This window comes from Corella eumyota, chromosome 7 (genome assembly GCF_963082875.1).
Source record: "Corella eumyota chromosome 7, kaCorEumy4.1, whole genome shotgun sequence".
Lineage (NCBI taxonomy): Eukaryota > Metazoa > Chordata > Ascidiacea > Phlebobranchia > Corellidae > Corella > Corella eumyota.
In genome coordinates this window covers 11,968,606-11,988,177 of record NC_137496.1, presented here as the reverse complement: position 1 = coordinate 11,988,177, position 19,572 = coordinate 11,968,606, and the positions used below count along the sequence as shown (strand labels likewise).

General features: G+C 34.9%; 3 protein-coding genes across 3 annotated transcripts; 2 read left to right on the top strand and 1 right to left on the bottom strand.

Moving 5' to 3' along the window:
• Positions 1-2,369: 2,369 nt before the first annotated feature.
• LOC145759424 (uncharacterized) lies at positions 2,370-6,178 on the bottom strand. Its single transcript, XM_082573257.1, has 6 exons — positions 6,068-6,178; positions 4,924-5,477; positions 4,666-4,803; positions 3,946-4,175; positions 3,672-3,821; positions 2,370-2,884 (listed from the first exon to the last, which is right to left on the bottom strand). Exons 1-6 carry the CDS (start codon positions 6,068-6,070, stop codon positions 2,625-2,627), a joined length of 1,335 nt encoding a protein of 444 aa, XP_082429383.1. The 5' UTR covers positions 6,071-6,178; the 3' UTR covers positions 2,370-2,624.
• Positions 6,179-8,763: 2,585 nt separating this feature from the next.
• LOC145759459 (lactadherin-like) lies at positions 8,764-10,735 on the top strand. The gene is made up of 4 exons (XM_082573296.1): positions 8,764-9,103; positions 9,412-9,549; positions 9,643-9,809; positions 10,081-10,735. The coding sequence occupies exons 1-4, from the start codon at positions 8,791-8,793 to the stop codon at positions 10,216-10,218; spliced, it is 756 nt and encodes a 251-aa protein (XP_082429422.1). The 5' UTR covers positions 8,764-8,790; the 3' UTR covers positions 10,219-10,735.
• Positions 10,736-12,936: 2,201 nt separating this feature from the next.
• On the top strand, positions 12,937-16,161 carry LOC145760369 (actin, cytoplasmic-like). Its single transcript, XM_082574237.1, has 9 exons — positions 12,937-13,439; positions 13,790-13,905; positions 14,145-14,374; positions 14,494-14,652; positions 14,746-14,884; positions 14,953-15,057; positions 15,111-15,326; positions 15,620-15,771; positions 15,839-16,161. The coding sequence occupies exons 1-9, from the start codon at positions 12,937-12,939 to the stop codon at positions 16,028-16,030; spliced, it is 1,812 nt and encodes a 603-aa protein (XP_082430363.1). The 3' UTR covers positions 16,031-16,161.
• The last annotated feature ends 3,411 nt before the right edge of the window (positions 16,162-19,572 follow it).

Sequence of the window (19,572 nt, the reverse complement as noted above, 5' to 3'; positions counted from 1 at the left end):
TTTCCCGAACAAATCGGAGACGATTAAATATTTTATCGTGAGTTGGTTTAGCGCGGATGAATATAAATTGTTGTATCCTTCCGCCGAGAACGATTTTCGCGATTACGTCAACGCAGATTACGAAAACGAAGTTTTAAGGTAAACACTTTTAAAGTAGAAACTTTTAAGGTAGACACTTTTAACGGTAAAAACTTTTAAGGTAAACACTTTTAAGGTAGACACTTTTATCGGTAGAAACTTTTAAGATAAACACTTTTAGAGTTAACACTTTTAAAGGTAAACACTATTAAGGTAAATACTTTTTAAAGTAAACACTTTTTAAAGTCAACCCTTTTTTTTAACGCAGATACAATTACAACTTAGAGTACGGTGACGTCATTGAGGACGTAGCTACGTCATTGGGTCTGACGTCGGTGAGACACGAACGAGTCACGAACGTGAGTTTTATCACGATCACGGAAGGTATCACGGAGAACAGGAGTTATGACGTATCCGTGAGAGCTTTCTACAACTCACGAACAATAGTTATCGATCCGGGGGAAAACCCTTACTTAACGTGTTCGGTCACAATTCCTATCGACGGTTCGTAAATCGCTCTATTATGACGTAACTAATAGTTATTGTGACGCATGAAACTAATTACATTTTTGAACATATTTAAACTGTTTAAATTTAAATATATTTGAGATGACGTAATAATGTTATTTTAATGACGTAGCGACGACGACACTGTTACCACAAACAAGTTCGAAAGTTGATGACGTCATATTAGACGAGTGGGCATGGTTCGTTATTGTTCCGTCATTGTTTCTTATTGTTACAACGTGCGCCATCACAACGATTCTCGTAAGTTTAAAATAATTAAAAACAAATTATGACGTCACCTGATCTATGACGTCAGCACTTGGGTGTGACATACCTTGATGTATGACGTCAGTACTCGGCTGTGACGTGCCTTAATTTATGACGTTAGTACTTGGCTGTAATGTTACCCGATGTATGACGTTAGTACTTGGCTGTGACGTCACCTGATGTATGGCGTCAGCACTTGGGCGTGACGTGCCTTAATCTATGACGTCAGTACTTTGCTGGCACTGATTAAAATCCAATTTAATATAATTGATATTAATCCAAATTTGGTTACATTGTTATGTAAATCCTACGTCACAATGTCGTTATAATTTATTTGAAACAATTGAACCTGAAATATTATTAAATTTAAATCTTTAAACCAAGTTCTTTTAACAACTAACTTGAGCCACTAGATTCGTCGACACTGCCATCTCTACCTCAAGCAAAACTCGCTTCAACGTTTAAGTCAGGAACCGAGCAAGGGTTATCGCCACTATGTGGTCACGCCAGCGCCACAAACCCCAAACACTTTCGACGATGCGTTCAGCGACACTTTGAGCTGTGGAACCTATTTGGGGGAAGCACCTCGGAAATTGTAAGTATGACGTCATAGTTAAGCGGGTCTATTACGTCACTGACCTTAAGAGTTCGATCTCCGCTGCTAATGGGTTGTAATAATTTAACTAAGTTTTTAACCCACATTGAGGATAAACTTTAACTTAACAGACCGTATCTGCCGACAGTTTGGGAGGACAAACAACTGGACGAGGATCAATTCGATCACATGGTCGTTACTAGGCAACCAACTCGTTACGTAGATAGGTCTGACACACCTTTGACCTCAAGGACATCGGGGTCAAGATTTTTACCCAATTCAAGGTCAGTGTTGTCATAGTAACGCGACATTTAAACGTAATGGTATGAATAGCTAACATAATATGACGTCACAACACCACCTAAGTAATTGATGACGTCATAATTAGATGCGGTCGCGTCTCTCCGGCGGAAAGCGAATCAACTTATTTGTGTTGGTCCGAAGACGAGGAGGAAACCTACGTCAGAAAGAACAGACGGAGGAACATTATATCGGTATGACGTCATAGTGGTCTCAGTATATGACGTAATTATCAATTGTGACGTCATTATCATTGTATTGTGGGTTTGTTTCAGAGAGAACGAAGAAAGCGACGGGTTGCGCCATCTAGCGACGATCTCGGTGAGGAGAGCTCCTTCCTTTTGTCACGTGACGACTTTGGAACAAGGAGGATGGGAACTCCGGCTGTGAGGAACCGGAAAGTAAGAGGAAGGAAGAGGAGGACTTCGTGGACGACTTTTTCATTACTTTAAAATTTAATATTTTTTTAGTTTCAGATTCCATTTGGATCAGCGTATTCTTCCGCGCGACCTTCTTACGCTACACAATATTCATCCGCCGACAACCAATCCCGAGGTCTCCGTCGCACCAAGTTTAGCTACCCGACATAATTGTGACGTCACAACAACGTAATAATAACAACTTTAAGAAGCGTCGCCGATTTATTAAAAGTTTATAAAAAGTTAATACTGCAAATATGTGCATAGAAAATAAATGCAACGAGATAAAAATTTAAGAGCACCGTGATATAAAGGCGACAAAATATGTGCAATTATGACGTAATCAAGTACCATTGTGACGTAAGCAAGTAACATAATCAATCTTGTGATGACACAATGACGTAAAAAAGTCTTAAAAAATATAAACTGCAATGACGTCATAATAATTGTAACAAAGATCAGACTAAAACCTCTTTGTCGTCATCGTTCTTACTGTACACGCCATTATCGTCGTCTGTGACGTCATCATCGGGATAGCGGTTCACGTGCTCGGTGATTTGTGACGTCATAAGGCCATCGTCGTCGTCGTTTATTTCGTACAAAACAGGATCGTCGTTGCGCAGCGAACCGTAGCCACTCCGTTTGTGACGTCGACGTATCACTACTGACGTCACAACACCAACAATAAGAAGAAGAATGACAATGCTGACAACAATGCCTACAACGTTTGTTTTTTTAATTAAAGCTGTACATGTTGATTGGTCAAGTTTTAATTAAGCTTTAAATAAAAGTAAGTCCCCACAAGTGTAACCAAAATACCAGCAGCGATCAGAACACTTCCTGTTCCTACACTACACTTCTTGGGTTCGATCCCCACCGCTTTCATGCTGAAGCACCCTTGAGTAGAATGCTATAAACTGTATATAAACCCTTGCTGAGCCAACAGTTAATCAGCAACATATTTAATTGGGCAATTATAATCAATAATATCCCAAACTGCCAGAGGCAACTCAAGACTGGGGTAACAGTTGTTACTCTATGTTTAGTCGTGGAGTCAACTTTCCCACATCGAGTTAAAGATATATACAAAAATAAAATAAAAATTTTGGGTTGAAGCCGCATTAATGCCACATTATTACCTCTTAAGCCCAGTGTTTACAGATAGCTTAAATGGGTTTGTGACATAAGAACGAAAACTGTATTATTAAATTGGACATTAGACTTAAAACAATGTGGCTAAAATACCATTTTAAAAACAATTTCTATTTACCCTTCTTAGGACAACTCACAAAAATGTCGTTTAATTTCTAAAAAAAGTTGACTTAAGTTTATTAAAAATTTTTCTTCCAAAATTTTGGTTTTCAGGAAATTTTTATTTGAACAAACGTTTTCTTTGGCAGATATCAGCTAAACACTTATAATAGCACAACCTTTTCTTATAAAATAACCCCTAAACTTGACCCTTATTACCTTTAAGACTAAACAAAAAAAAAGGAAATATTTACCAGCAGCTGAAGGAGGGAGTGGTTTGACCTTGATATTGAACGTTGTCGTGACAACGGTGATGTGATTGGACGGGTTCGTTCCGTTAGCAAAACATTTGTACTCTCCAGCGACATCGAGTGTGGTTTTTGTGAAGTTCAAGTAAACGACCCCTGTCAAAAAACAAAAAAAATGTTGACAAATTTTTGTTAAAAACAAAATAATAGAGTAAAGTTTAAATAAAAAAAGTTCTTACCCAATTAACAAAAAAGTTGTTACCAAAAACAAAGTTTTTACCTATTTGAACTTTAGTGACCTTTCTATCACCTTCATCAGTAATATAAACTTGGGGGGTGGGAAGTCCCTTTCCGGAACATTTAAACGAACTCGGTGACCCTTCGTTGGCAATTATTGTGCCATTCGATGATGTCATATTAGGTTTTATGCAAATAAGTTCGTTGAGCTGTAATCTTGTTACCAAACGACCTTTTAAATTGGGAGGTTGGTGGCACGTTGGCATGACCAGTCTGTGAAAAAATAAAAGGTTAACAAAAATTTAGGGTTGGGGTAATATCATAAAGTCAAAAACATTATAAACTTTGCCATGTGGAAAGGTCAAATGCACAAAAAAAACATAAAGTAACAACACAACGGTTACCCGGACCCAGTCTTGAGTTGCCTGTGCTAGTTTGGAATATTAAAGAATATAATTGCCCGATAAATAAACTGCTGATTAAGTGCTGGCTCAGCAGGAGTTTATATCGTTTATAGCGCCTTACTTAAGAGCACTACAGCATGAGATCAGTGGGGATTGAACCCAGGACCTCACATAGTGTAGAAAGTGTTGTGACCACTTCACCACGCTGCCGGTCAACTGAGTGGATATCATAAAATCAATAATATCTTAAACTTGTACAACTTGAAACTGGGTTAGAATAATTTTATGAAACAAAAATATCTTAATTTTGTATACAACTTTTAAATCAGATAAAGTATTTAGTTTTACAAACTACTTACTGACTTTCTTTTTGTATATACCAAGAATTTTTTAAAAGTTTTGTTAAAAAATTGTTCATTTTGCAATCACAACTCCAAGGGTTTCCGTCAAAATATAATTCATATTTTCCAGTGTGGTTAAAATGAGCAATCCACTTCCTGTAATTGGCAACACTAAGTTAAAAACTTTCGTCAAGAACTAAAGTACCTTACTATACAATAACTGTCTTTAAATTTTATTCTAAATGGTTAACAATAAAACAATTAAATTTTACAAACCAGTGCGGTGTACGAAGCTGATTATTCATTAAATATAAAACTTGAAGATCGGCTAAATCTTGAAACGCGTATCGTGAAATTGAAGTAATTTGATTTCCATTTAACCTCACATATTCTAAGTCAATCAACCCTTTAAACAAACCATTATCAATAGTTGTTAGGTTGTTGTTTTCACACGAAAATCTCTGTAATTTCTGGGTGTTTTGAAACAAATTCGCCGGCAACGTTTTTATTTTATTGTTTCCCAAATTAAGAACCATAAGCTTAGGATTAAATTGAAAAGTCGCAACGTCGATATTTTGAATTTTGCAGTTCTGCAAAGTCAGATACGCCATATCGGTGAAAACTTTAAATGATTTCGCATCCAAACTTTGAAAGTTGTTGTTGTTCAGATTATAATCTCTTCTGTTGCAGTGGACATCTTGTGTCGTTGTGAGGTCAGTGCAGTTGACTCGGATATTTTTTTCTTCAACACAAGACCGAGGGACTTCGCATTCTGTTTGTAATGTCGCCACAACACACAAGAATAAAACCAGCAACAAACTTAAATCCATCTAAACAAATAACAAAAATTTACTGATGGTATTAAGATTTTCCAATTTCTTGTTTTTTTATTTTCACAATTTCCGTTTTTTTTATTGTTTTTAAAATTTTTTTAAATTTTTTTTTTCTAATGTGGAAAGATCGATTACGCGACCCAAACATAGAGTAACATTAGTTACCCCGACCCAGTCTCAAGTTGCCATTGCTAGTTAGGAATATTATAGATTACATTTGCCCGATAGCTAAGCTGCTGATTAATTATTGGCTCAGCAGGAGTTCATATTGTTTATATCACCTTACTTAAGAATGTTAAAAGCAATATAACACATAATCGCTAATGTAAGTCTTTAGTTTAATGCTTTTTGTAACCATTTTTTAATTTTAAACAATCAAGTAACAACTATAGTCTATACTCATAAAATATGTTTTAACAATATTTATAATTTTAAAACAAAGAAGGCATAACCGTCGAATGGTATTTACGATTGTTTATTGCGCTATATGACTGTATGACCTCATAAACAATTAATTGTGATCTCTAGCTTGATGTTAAAAAAAGCAATTTTTAAATCTTATTTTGCATTAAAACTATTTAACTTACCATTCTAGTCGATATTTTTCAAATTGTAATAACTTCGGTTATTTTGTCTAGTCAGCTTATCGCCGATTATGACATCACGATCGTCTGATTATAGTTGAAGCTTCCGCAGTCTGAGACTTTATTGTTATCACGTGACCAGACATGTTCACTCGCGCGTGATTTCGTTTAAAAACAGTTTATCCTCGATGTAGGAAAAGTTCCGTAATCAAACCAACGGTGTACTACAGGGTTGAACTAAAAAAAAACAATTTTTGTAGCCTTCAAAAGTTTTATATTCAACCAATTAAAACAATTTTAATTTATTTAAATTACACAAAATATCTTCAATCCTACAATTTTGTAGCATTATTTTGGATAAATCCTTAATTTAGCCTACATTAGTTTTTACCTAAAACAAAATTGGTAGTGGTTTTTTTTTAAGTACATCGAATGCTATTAACTATAACTTGTTCGAATTTGCGGTTTATGTTTAACAACTCTTTCACATGGGAACTCTAACCTCGTTTTTCTGGTATTGAAATTTCGTTTTACTGAACGGGCCCTACCTAATAAACATAGACTAAATTTTAACTTAAATTCATAGTTAATTTTTTTTTTTGAAGAAAATACAAGGTTTTATATTCTTGTATCAACAAACCACTAAAGGATAATCGAAATTAATAAATTTGCTTCAATTCTATTCAAACCTTTTATTAGTTTCCATTTACTCGATAACAGTTTGATATAATAATATTTGCCCATTACATGCCAAGTGCTTAAAAATCCGGGAAATATACAATCGATTTAATTTCTATTTTCAATAAATTGAACTTTAAAACTAACAAATACGAACGTGTATTGCTACATTGGAATAAGATTGCTAGAAAAAGGCAACTAAAAACAAGCGCAAAAAAGTATAAAATGCTACAACAACTTTTAGGTTTTCGCATTTCAAAAGAGCAAGCCTGTAGACATTAGTACACATTAACCTAGCAAGTAAAATATGCTTTGCTTAAGCAAGTTGGAAGCCAATAAGTTGGTGTAATTAACATTGTTCAGTTACTATTATAAAAAAATGTAAGGGTTATTAATACTCGTTATCATTAAGTTAGTACTTCAAATTAACAGGTGCTAGAAGTGTCGGTTGCCAGAAGCTTCGGCCAGAAGGTTCGGCCTGCAAAAAACGCAGGGAGTCGGTGACGAAATTTCCGCCTAAAATGTCAGCTTAAGACCATATTTTACCGATATTCAAAATAAAATTTGACAAAAAGGATAATACATAAAAAAAAATTAAAAAGTTGTTACGAAAAATGTATATGTTAGTTTTTGGAATATTTTTTTTTTATTTTTGTTTCAAAAATGTATTTTTAAAACGGATTAAAGACGGGCGCTTATGGCCTGCATAATTTTTCATTTAACTGCAGGAAGTCCACGACGTAAAGCCCGCGTTTGAAGTCAACGTAACACCGTATTTTATCAAATTTCAAAATAAAATTTGACGAAAAGTATAGTATATAAAAAAAATTTTAATTGGTAGTTATGATAAATTTATATGTTAGTTTTTAGAAGATTTATTTTTTTTGTGATTTTTGTCTTAAAAACGTAATTTTAAAACGGATTAAAGACGGGCGCTTATGGCTTGCAAAATTTACTTTTGGCCTGCATAATTTTTATCTATCTGCGGGAATCCACGACATAAACGTAAGACCGTATTTTATCGAAATTCAAATTCTCTTGGGCTGCGAAATTTTAATTTCACTGATAATTTCACTGACACCGACCCCCCGCGTTTTTTGCAGGCCGAAGCTTCTGGTCCCCGAAGTGTCGGCCTGCGAAAAACTGCGGGGAATCGGCGACGAAATTCCCGTGTAAAATGTCAGCGTAAGACCATATTTTACCAATTTTCAAAGTAGAATTTGGAAAAAAGTACAGTTTTTTTTTTTTGTATACATCTTTATTCACGATGTGGGAAAGGTCGAATGCGCGACTTAAACATAGAGTAACATTAGTTACTCCGACTTTGCCAGTTTGAGATATTATAGATTATGATTGCCCGATAATTATGCTGCTGATTGGCTCAACAGGAGTTTATATCGTTTTAAGCGCCTTACTCAAGGGCGCTTCATATAAAAGTTTTAACTGGTTGTTACAAAAAAAAACAGATAAAAACAAGTTAGTTTTACGAATATTTATTTTTTAAGATTAATGTTTAAAACTAATGACAAACCGCTCCTTTTAGCCTGCGATATTTCCATGTAGCTGCGGGAAGTTCGCGGCATAAAGCCAGCGTATATCTTTAACGCAGGACAAAAATCCTTAAAAAATAAATATTCTAAAAGCTATCATTTATATTTACCCTAACAACTGATTAAATTTTTTTTATGTATTATACTTTTTGTCAAATTTTATTTTGAATATTGGTAAAATATGGTCTTACGCTGACTTTATACACAGGAATTTAGTCGCTGACTCCCCGCCGTTTTTTGCAGGCCGAATCTTCTGGTTCCCAAACCAAGATAGCTGTATAGAGCAGTAACTTTTAAATATTATAACTGTTTTTGATAATAAAAAATTAGAGTTTATTGATATAATAAAAACTAAACTTCACATAATATAGTGAAGGAATAGAATGTTTAAAATTTAATGATATTTGTCATGAGGACTAATTCTTTATAAAAATTAACTTATTAATGTTTATTTTTACTATGTTTAGAACAAAACAATTCTAATTAAAACTTGTTAAAATGAGTTTAAAAAACGTTTTAATTTTGTGTTTCTGCTTCTGGTTATGCTTAGCTGGATCCAATAACAACCAAGTTTGTTTTAATGCAAGCCCCGATAGTCCCGCTTTCAGGGCTGGAGCGAAGGGTGAAAAAGGTTTAAGAGGTAAAATTGGGGCAATTGGGGGTCCTGGCGTTAAAGGTGAACAAGGTTTCAGTGGTGAAATTGGCCCCATAGGTCCCAAGGGTGAAATTGGGGCAATTGGGGCTACTGGAGAGTGTTCGTGTCACGAAGAAATTGTTGCAGAGTTAAAAAGAGTTTTTCCTGATAAAGCAGGTATTTTGGTTTGAATAAAAACATGGCAATTATTATGCAACAATGTGCTTATTGTGTAACAAAGTAATCTGACAATGCCATTGTGTTTTGAGGTAGAGCACATTTCAATGCAAAGTCACTAACTTATCTAAATACTAAAATATAATTCAGTACTTTGTTTAATTAACATTTGTTGAACAAATTTATATTTTACCATAACAATACAAATTGGTAACCAAATAAAAAATGTCTTAGTATGGTTAAAATATGTTTGATATATTTTTTTTCTAAATAAGTTATTTAATAATATTTAATTTTTAAATTTAAAGCTTTAATTTGTGGACTGGGGTTAAAAAATGGGAGAATACCGGATAGCGACATCACAGCTAGTTCTTATCGGAGCAGCAGCTACTTACCACATAAAGCAAGGTTGGATGCTCATGCCTTTGGTTGGTGGCCTAAACAAAGTGAGTTGTTGGAATTATTTTCTATCTTATAATAAAGTTTCACAGCTTTTGTAATTAGTGAAAAATAAACATTAACATTGTTTTAATTAATAGGGGTGGTTGCGGAATGGATCCAAATTGACCTCAAGAGATCAGTTCAAGTGACAGGAGTTGTGACACAAGGAAGTTACTTTTTTAATAATTGGATCACCAGCTTTAAGATATCTTATGGGTCCAGTACAACAAATATGCAGTTCATCCAAAATAATGGAATAGATCTGGTAAGCTTAAAATATAATAAACTTTATTTAGGAAGAAGCAAGAGTTTTACCCAAATTTCCGAATCCTTAATTAAAAAAATTTTTATTAATCTAAATATCAATATAAACAAATTTTGTTTTTCATAATATATAACTGAAATAAATTAAATAATGTCACCTTTCGTGACAATTCTTGTTTAAACAAACCTTCAGAAATCAATAATGTTTAATTTTTAATCCAACAATTTTTAAAACTTAAACTTTGTAAAACAAACTTATATTTACATTACAGATCTTCGATGGAAACGCAAACAATGATGGTCACAAGTTGAACTACTTTCCTGAACCTATAAGTGCTCGCTATGTTCGATTGTATCCACAAACCTGGCATGGTGATCCCCGTCTTCGCATGGAGCTTTTATCTTGCTAGTCATGCCAATGCTGGCTATAACATGATGGGTACTAACACTTTAAACACTTGTACACTAAAATCTGGCAAGATGTAAAAATCATTTTTTAACATTTGTACATTTCTTACACCAAACAACATAGTTTATATAATAACCATTTTTTAAAATAAACTTTTTCTACTGGTTCCAAGTATAAAGTATTCTTTAATTTTAATTTCAAATAATTATTGTCAATAATCTAACCAATCATGAAAAGCCACAAACAACCACAATATTAAAAAAATCCACAAAGAACTGCAAAAAAATATTTTAAATATAATTGCAGGGTTTAAATTTAAAATCAACATTTTTGTAAACTTTTAAAAGTTTTGTATTCATTAAAACCAATTAAAACAAGCTTAATTTATTTAAAAAACAAGTTTTCTTTAGACACATTTATACAATATCTTTAAGCACTTTAATTAATATTAAAGAATTATTACTTGTATTTATATATATATGTTACAATAAACAAAATCAGTTAACGATTTTATTTTTTTTGTGAATAGATAATAATAAATATTGAATAATCCCAATAATTTAAATAATCAAAAAAGACAAAAACAAACACAATATTTAAAAACAAAATCAGTTATTTTTAACCCTGTTTTAAAAAGGCTTTTGGTTATGGTATGTGAGAACAAACCCAAGTTGAGCTGAGAGAGAATCCACGCTCTATTAACTTCTTTAAAACTTGACCACAGAAGCAAGTCAGCAGTAACTTGATGTTTATTTTGTATTTGTGAGATGTTGTTTTGTTAACTTGCAATTTTTAAATTGGCTTTTTATAGATTGTGAAAAACAAAATCAGGCTTAACTGTGAGAAATTGATCAACAACTCCTATTTCAAAACTTAAAAACCAACTTAGTTGTTACTTAACAACAATTTAAAAAATTAAATAAAAAAACTTTTTTGACAGATAAACTTAATAAGGATTAAAACTTTTTTAAAACTAACTTTTTTGCAGGAAGCTTTTATGTTGTAACTTTGTATTTTCATAATTCACTTATTTTGATTTTTCATTTGTTAATTATACCCCTGTTAGCTACCTTTATTAAATAATGTCTTAATTAAACTTTTAAATGAACAAATATCATATAAACCAAATGTCACGTACACTTTAAACATTTTTCCTTTTTTATCAACAATAGTTTAAATAATAACCATTTTTTAGAAATGTGCGACTTTAACATAGAGTAACATCAGTTACTCCAACCCAGTCTCGAGTTGCCTGTGGTAGTTTGGGATGTTATAGATTATAATTGCCCGGTAATTATGCTGCTGATTAAAGGCTGGCTTAGCAGAGAACATGTCATTTACAGTGCCATACTCAAGAGCGCTACAGCATGAAATCATTTACAAAAACTATTTCTACTGGTTCTTAGTATGAAGTGTTTAGTTACTAAAAGGATAACTTGGGGTTAATAAAAAGTGTCTCATTTTAGGTATTTGGTCCTTAATCAAACAACAGTATCCATGAATGAACAGTCAACAGGTTCCGTGTGGTGTTTTTTTTGGGCCTTTTTTTACTACAAAGTGATATTGTATCCCACGCGGTAAACTTGTTAAAGCGTAACGAAAATTTATAAAACATTTATCTAAAAGTAAAAAACGCGTTTTTAGGTTAATTTAACTTTTTTAAAAAAAACTAATGCGCAAAAATATTATAAGGTATTCCTAATTCAATAGGACGTTACATCAAAATAAACCCTTGGTTTGGTGACCATGCCATAACATACTTAAAATCTTTATGTGAACATTGATACTTTTGGCATGTTTTAAATCATTAAATTGATTTTGTCATTTTTTCCCGTCGCATTGTTGTAATATTAATTGTATATCGTATTTATTATTTACTTTTATCAATGCGCAAAAAACCAAAATAAAAAAAATAAAAAATCGCCATAAATCTAAAAATTTAATTATCAGCAAAATATTTTTAAGCAAGTAACTAAACATTTTGTGAGTTCAAACGATTTTAGATTTACGATGAAGTCTGTTTGTTAACATAAGGACTCGATTATCTATTAATAGAGCGAAGCTTTATTACACAACTGCAAACAATTCGCTTCCTTTTACACAATTGTTAACGTTCACTAACAACGCGGTAACGTAACATCAGAAATTTATTAAAATAGCAAAAAATTTATGTTTTTTTGGCGCGCGGAACGAAAAAGTTCAAATTCCCCACGTTTTTAATTAGTTGTGATGTCATGAAAGGTATGTTATCGCGTCATAATCACAAAGGAAAGCCGCAAAATATTGACTGTAGATCACGTGACACAAAAGATTTAATTTGAAGAGAAATTTATTTGTCAACAACCTACTTTTAAAACTTTATCTTAAATCGAATCTTTAAAAAAATGATCGATTTGTTATTAATCAAAAGTCGGCAGGCAATACTTTATTAGCAGATATTTGTCAGATTAGATTAAGATAAACATCAAAGTTATCAACCAGCCCCAACCTGCCCTAAGCAGAAAACATTTAAAAGATGCAGTAAAAGCATGTAAGGCTCACCTAAAAGCTGGGTCAAATAGTTAATAAAGTCAGGCTATTTAAATTTAAGAAAATTAAATAAGGCGCAAGTCGGGCAAAACTACAATCTAATATTTAAATAATCTATTTTTTTTAAATAATTAACTAATTATAAAAAAAGAGTTAAAGCCAATAAGAACAAAATTGTGACGTCATAACGATGGGTTGTGCGTCATCAAACATTAAAGTGGTCGAACCACCGAAACAAGACGAAAATATTCCCGAAATAAAAGATATCAATCCGCCGGCGGAGGATTTTTCTTCAAAGCAATTTAATATCGATCCGCGTGTAAGTAACGCCGAAAACACTTCCGGTTATTGCAGTATGGAGAATTTAAAGAACATAACGAGTGATGACGTCAGAAGGCTGAGCGTTCTAACGATGCGCAGCGGAAGTATACAAGTTAAACAATTTTTCGACGAAAATAATTCCCCAAAAATAGTCACCCGTGACGTAGAAACAGGTCGCACGCTACTTAAACCCAAAATGAGCGTCGTGTCCCCGTTTAATCCTTACGTCAATGACGTCATAAAAGAAGCCAGGGTGACGTCAGAATTGAGGTTACCAGGCGGGGTATCGGCGTCGATGCCGAACACCCCCATGCTGGGGGGGAAACAGAGAAGAACCTCGAAACAAAAAGTTCGGTTCAACGACGATTCAAAGTAGGGTTAACAATATTATTATTTTTTGTATATATCTTTATCCTCGATGTGGGAAAGTCAAATGCGCGACCTAAACATAAAGCAACATCAGTTACCCTGACCCAGTCTCGAGTTAAGTTTTGGGTGTAGATTATAATTGCCTGATAATTATGCTGCTGATTAAGTGCTGGCTCAGCAGAAGTTCAACCAGTTTATAACCCCTTACTTAATTTTTAAAGCCAATTTTAAATAAGTTTAAAACCTTAGTTGTTACGATTTATAATTTCTATTTTTAACGATTTTAGTTTTAATTAAATTAAATTTTAAAAACCTCGTACACTTCAATTAAAAAGAACTTAAATTTATTTTAGTCTTGAGGAAACTCAGATTCGCTTAAACGAAGCCTTACGTGAGTTAAGTCAAAGTTTGAGTGAAAGTCATGGAAGCATTTTCCACCTCAGCTCAACTGAGAACCAACTTCAACAAGGTAGGAGTTGAAACAAGCGAATTAGTCGTAAAATATTAACTCTAATTATTGGTGGTACGCTATGACTTGGCAACTGCGGGAATCGATCCTTAGACCACATGTACTAATAGTAACGCCATTTTTTGCTACTAAAAATTAACCAAACTTTGTTTTAAACGAATCCACAATTGCACGTTTAATTGTAAACTTAATTTAAATTAAAAACATTGTTCACAATTGACTTAAAACGTTCACCCTAGGCTCTCCGGCACTAAGTCATGTCAGCACAGCCGATTCGTCCCCCAACACCGTCGTTCTAAACATCGGAAGCGGTTTCTGCAAAGCCGGGCTCTCGAGCGACGATATCCCGTCGGTGGTGATCCCAACGCTCGTGGGTCGACCTCGTGATGACGTAAGTCTCGGGGTTCCCCTGATGACGACATTCATCGGGAAAGATGCTCTATTGAGAAAAGAAGCACTAACAATATCGGTAAGTGTGACGTAACAGCAATAATTGTTTTATGAGAGATGACATTATCGTTATTATCTATTAAGTTTTATAAGAGACAAATTAATCAATTGATGACGTAACAACAATGTATCCCATAGCGACCGGTTGTCAGGGACAGCGTAGTGGACTGGGACGGATGGGAGAAAATTGTTGAACATATTCTAGACATGGAACTGCAAGTGGATAGGAAAGAACTGAACGTTGTTCTCCCTGAGCGAGCCTTAAGCACCAGAGAAAGTAGGGAGAAAGCTGCCAAGGTTGGTACAAGAGGCTCCCGGTTCGAACCCCCGTGAATGTAGTTTTATAATATTTTATTTAATTAATTTTAAAACCAAAAAACTTTTTTTTAGTTGATGTTTGAGAAACTTGGGGTTTCCCGTTTATATCAGGGTCCCAGCGCCCCCATGGCGCTCCACGCGTTTTCCATGACAACGGGACTCGTCGTCACAATTGGCTATGACGTCACAAGTTGCGCCCCCGTCGTCAATGGTAAGTGACGTCATAATCCTGAGTATTAATTTTTAAAACTGTAAAAATTTAATTTTTTTAAATTTTAGGCAGCGTCATAGAGAAAGGGATACGTCACATGGAGTTGGGAGGTGATGACGTCACAAAGCGATTACAGCAATTAATCGAGAACAAGAAGCTCGCGAACGACGAAGGTAGGAGTTTAAAATATTAATTTTTTCGGAGTTAATCTTTTTCTTTGTTTCAGGACCCGACATCGCACGATCCATGATGGAACGATTGTGTTTTGTCAACAACAATGAAACAATGAACAACAATAAGAACAACAATGAAACAATAAACAACAATGGGGATAACAATGAAACAATGCGTTCCTATTCACTACCAGGAGGTGAAACAATCAACTTGGAGAGGGAAAGATTTTTGGCCCCTGAAATTCTATTTCGTCCCGATCTAATAAAAGGTAAGACAAGAGACGTAGTTGATGACGTATGCATCATGAAGTGACGTGTGGTTTATGAAGTGACGTAGTTAATGACGTATAAAATATTGTTATTCAAAAATAAGGTCACAAATTTTAAAGTTGGTTAGAAAAAAGTTTGTTTAAAAGTACTCTTTTAATTGTGACTCGATAATGGAGTCATTGTTTACTTATCTTTACGACGCGATCCAAACCAAATATTTACTAAAAAACCTTGATGGCTACATTGTCTCAACTACGTCACAATGTTTAAATTACGTCACTTGTTTGTGTAGAAGGCGACCAATCAAATGGAGGCTTACATCACCTGTGCGTTGAAAGCGTCAAAGCGTGCAGCAATGATTGTGACGTCATTAACACGTTGTTTAAACACGTGGTTCTTGTTGGGGGAACCACCTTGATGGACGGGCTTTCGGAAAGATTAAAGGTGAGAGAGTGACGTCAATTTAAACAAACATCATCTTTATGACGTCATAACAAATTTTCGATTTTAGAACGAGATGAAAGCTCTCTTACCCCAACCGGCGGCTGAAAACATCGAAGTCCACGCCCTACCACAACGACAATACGCGGTGTGGCGAGGTGCGTCACTGATGACGTCATTAAATTCGTCGCGTTGTCGGTGGACGACGCGAAAGGAGTTTGACGAAGAAGGGGCTTCCATTGTTCACCGAAAATACGTTTAATGACGTCATAAACAAATGGGTTAAATTATTATTAGCCTAATATTACCTCAAAATGACGTCATAAATTAATGACATCATCAAGTTATTCACAACAAAAGTTTTATGTTGAGATTACTGTAGCTCAAGTATTATTTGTATAAATATAATGTAATTTAGTAAAGTGCACTTACTCCATTCTACTTATGCACTTTATTTTAAATAACTTTTACCCCAAATACAGAAAAATAAATTGATTTATCTTTGAAAGTTGAAAAAAAGAATATTATTTAAAGAAACTGCTAAAATTTCCACCTAGAACTGAGTTTTAAAATAAGATTTCTAAAAGTTTAAAATTCTACTGATTCTTAGTTTTAGTGCTGGTATATAAATAAAACATTTAAGTTAACAAGTATGCCACAGTCAATAAGAAACTAAAATGTTTTGGAAAATATTTGACCGTTACCAAAAATATACTAAGCACAATCACTAAAAATACATACTCATAAAACACACTAGTGCGACTACAAACCAAGCTCTATAACCAACTAGCTCTACTTAGTTTATAACAAACAAAACTAACTATACACACAACTAGCGCAAGACATCTAACAAAAACCTAGCGAGCGACCTAACTACTAAGACTAAAGCGCAAGACATCTACCGAAAAACCTAGCAAGCGACCTAACTACTAAGACTGAAGCGCAAGACATCTACCAAAAAACCTAGCAAGCAGCCTAACTACTAAGACTGAAGCGCAAGACATCAACCGAAAAACTTAGAAAGTGACCTAACCACTAAGACTGTAGTGCAACACATCTACCACAAAACCTAGCAAGCGACCAACTACTAAGACTAAAGCGCTACCATTTACCACAAAACCTAGCAAGCACCCTAACTACTAAAACTGTAGTGCAACACATCTACCAAAAAACCTAGCAAGCGACCAACTACTAAGACTGTAGTGCAACACATCTACCAAAAAACCTAGCAAGCAACCAAAACTACTAAGACTGAAGCGCAAGACATCTACCACAAAACCTAGCAAGCGACCAACTACTAAGACTGTAGTGCAACACATCTACCAAAAAACCTAGAAAGTGACCTAACCACTAAGACTAAAGCGCAAGACATCTACCAAAAAACCTAGCAAGCAACCTAACTACTAAGACTGAAGCGCAAGACATCTACCAAAAAACCTAGCAAGCAACCTAACTAATAAGACTAAAGTGCAACACATCTACCAAAAAACCTAGCAAGCGACCAACTACTAAGACTGTAGTGCAACACATCTACCGAAAAACCTAGCAAGCAACCTAGCTACTAAGACTGTAGTGCAAGACATCTATTAAAAAAACTAGCAAGCAACCTAACTACTTAGACTGTAGTGCAAGACTTCTACCAAACAACCTAGCAAGCAACCTAACTACTAAGACTGTAGTGCAAGACATCTATTAAAAAAACTAGCAAGCAACCTAACTACTAAGAATGAAGCGCAAGACATCTACCAAAACACCTAGCAAGCAACTTAACTACTAGGACTGTAGTGCAACACATCTACCAAAAAACCTAGCAAGCGACCAACTACTAAGACTGTAGTGCAAGACATCTACCAAAAAACCTAGCAAGCAACCTAACTACTAAGACTGAAGCGCAAGACATCTACCAAAAAACCTAGCAAGCGACCAACTACTAAGGCTATAGCGTAAGACATCTACCAAAAAACCTAGCAAGCAACCTAACTACTAAGACTGTAGTGCAAGACATCTACCAAAAAAACTAGCAAGCACCCTAACTACTAAGACTGAAGCGCAAGACATCTACCAAAAAAACTAGCAAGCGACCTAGCTACTAAGACTAAAGCGCTACCATCTACCAAAAAAACTAGCAAGCACCCTAACTACTAAGACTGTAGTGCAACACATCTACCAAAAAACCTAGCAAGCGACCAACTACTAAGACTGTAGTGCAACACATCTACCAAAAAACCTAGCAAGCAACCTAACTACTAAGACTGTAGTGCAAGACATCTATTAAAAAAACTAGCAAGCAACCTAACTACTAAGAATGAAGCGCAAGACATCTACCAAAACACCTAGCAAGCAACTTAACTACTAGGACTGTAGTGCAACACATCTACCAAAAAACCTAGCAAGCGACCAACTACTAAGACTGTAGTGCAAGACATCTACCAAAAAACCTAGCAAGCAACCTAACTACTAAGACTGAAGCGCAAGACATCTACCAAAAAACCTAGCAAGCGACCAACTACTAAGGCTATAGCGTAAGACATCTACCAAAAAACCTAGCAAGCAACCTAACTACTAAGACTGTAGTGCAAGACATCTACCAAAAAAACTAGCAAGCACCCTAACTACTAAGACTGAAGCGCAAGACATCTACCAAAAAAACTAGCAAGCGACCTAGCTACTAAGACTAAAGCGCTACCATCTACCAAAAAAACTAGCAAGCACCCTAACTACTAAGACTGTAGTGCAACACATCTACCAAAAAACCTAGCAAGCGACCAACTACTAAGACTGTAGTGCAACACATCTACCAAAAAACCTAGCAAGCGACCAACTACTAAGACTGTAGTGCAGGACATCTACCAAAAAACCTAGCAAGCAACCAAAACCACTAAGACTAAAGCGCAAGACATCTACCAAAAAACCTAGCAAGCGACCTAACTACTAAGACTGTAGTGCAACACATCTACCAAAAAACCTAGCAAGCGACCAACTACTAAGACTGTAGTGCAACACATCTACCAAAAAACCTAGCAAGCAACCAAAACTACTAAGACTAAAGTGCAAAACATCTACCAAAAAACCTAGCAAGCGACCAACTACTAAGACTGTAGTGCAACACATCTACCAAAAATCCTAGCAAGCAACCAACTAATAAAACTACAGCACAAGACATCTACCAAAAAACCTAGCAAGCAACTTAACTACTAAGACTAAAGCACAAGACATCTATTAAAAAAACTAGCAAGCAACCTAACTACTAAGAATGAAGCACAAGACATCTACCAAAAAACCTAGCAAGCGACCAACTACTAAGACTGTAGTGCAAGACATCTACCAAAAAACCTAGCAAGCAACCTTACTAATAAAACTAAAGTGCAAGAGATCTACCAAAAATCCTAGCAAGCAACCTAACTACTAAGACTGAAGCGCAAGACATCTACCAAAAAACCTAGCAAGCGACCAACTACTAAGGCTAAAGCGCAACACATCTATTTAAAAACCTAGCAAGCACCCTAACTATTAAGACTGTAGTGCAAGACATCTACCAAAAAACCTAGCAAGCAACCTAACTACTAAGACTGAAGCGCAAGACATCTACCAAAAAACCTAGCAAGCGACCAACTACTAAGGCTGAAGCGCAAGACATCTACCAAAAAACCTAGCAAGCAACCTAACTACTAAGACTGTAGCGCAACACATCTACCAAAATACCTAGCAAGCAACCTAACTACTAAGACTGAAGCGCAACACATCTACCAAGCGACCAACTATTAAGACTGAAGCGCAACACATCTACCAAGCGACCAACTATTA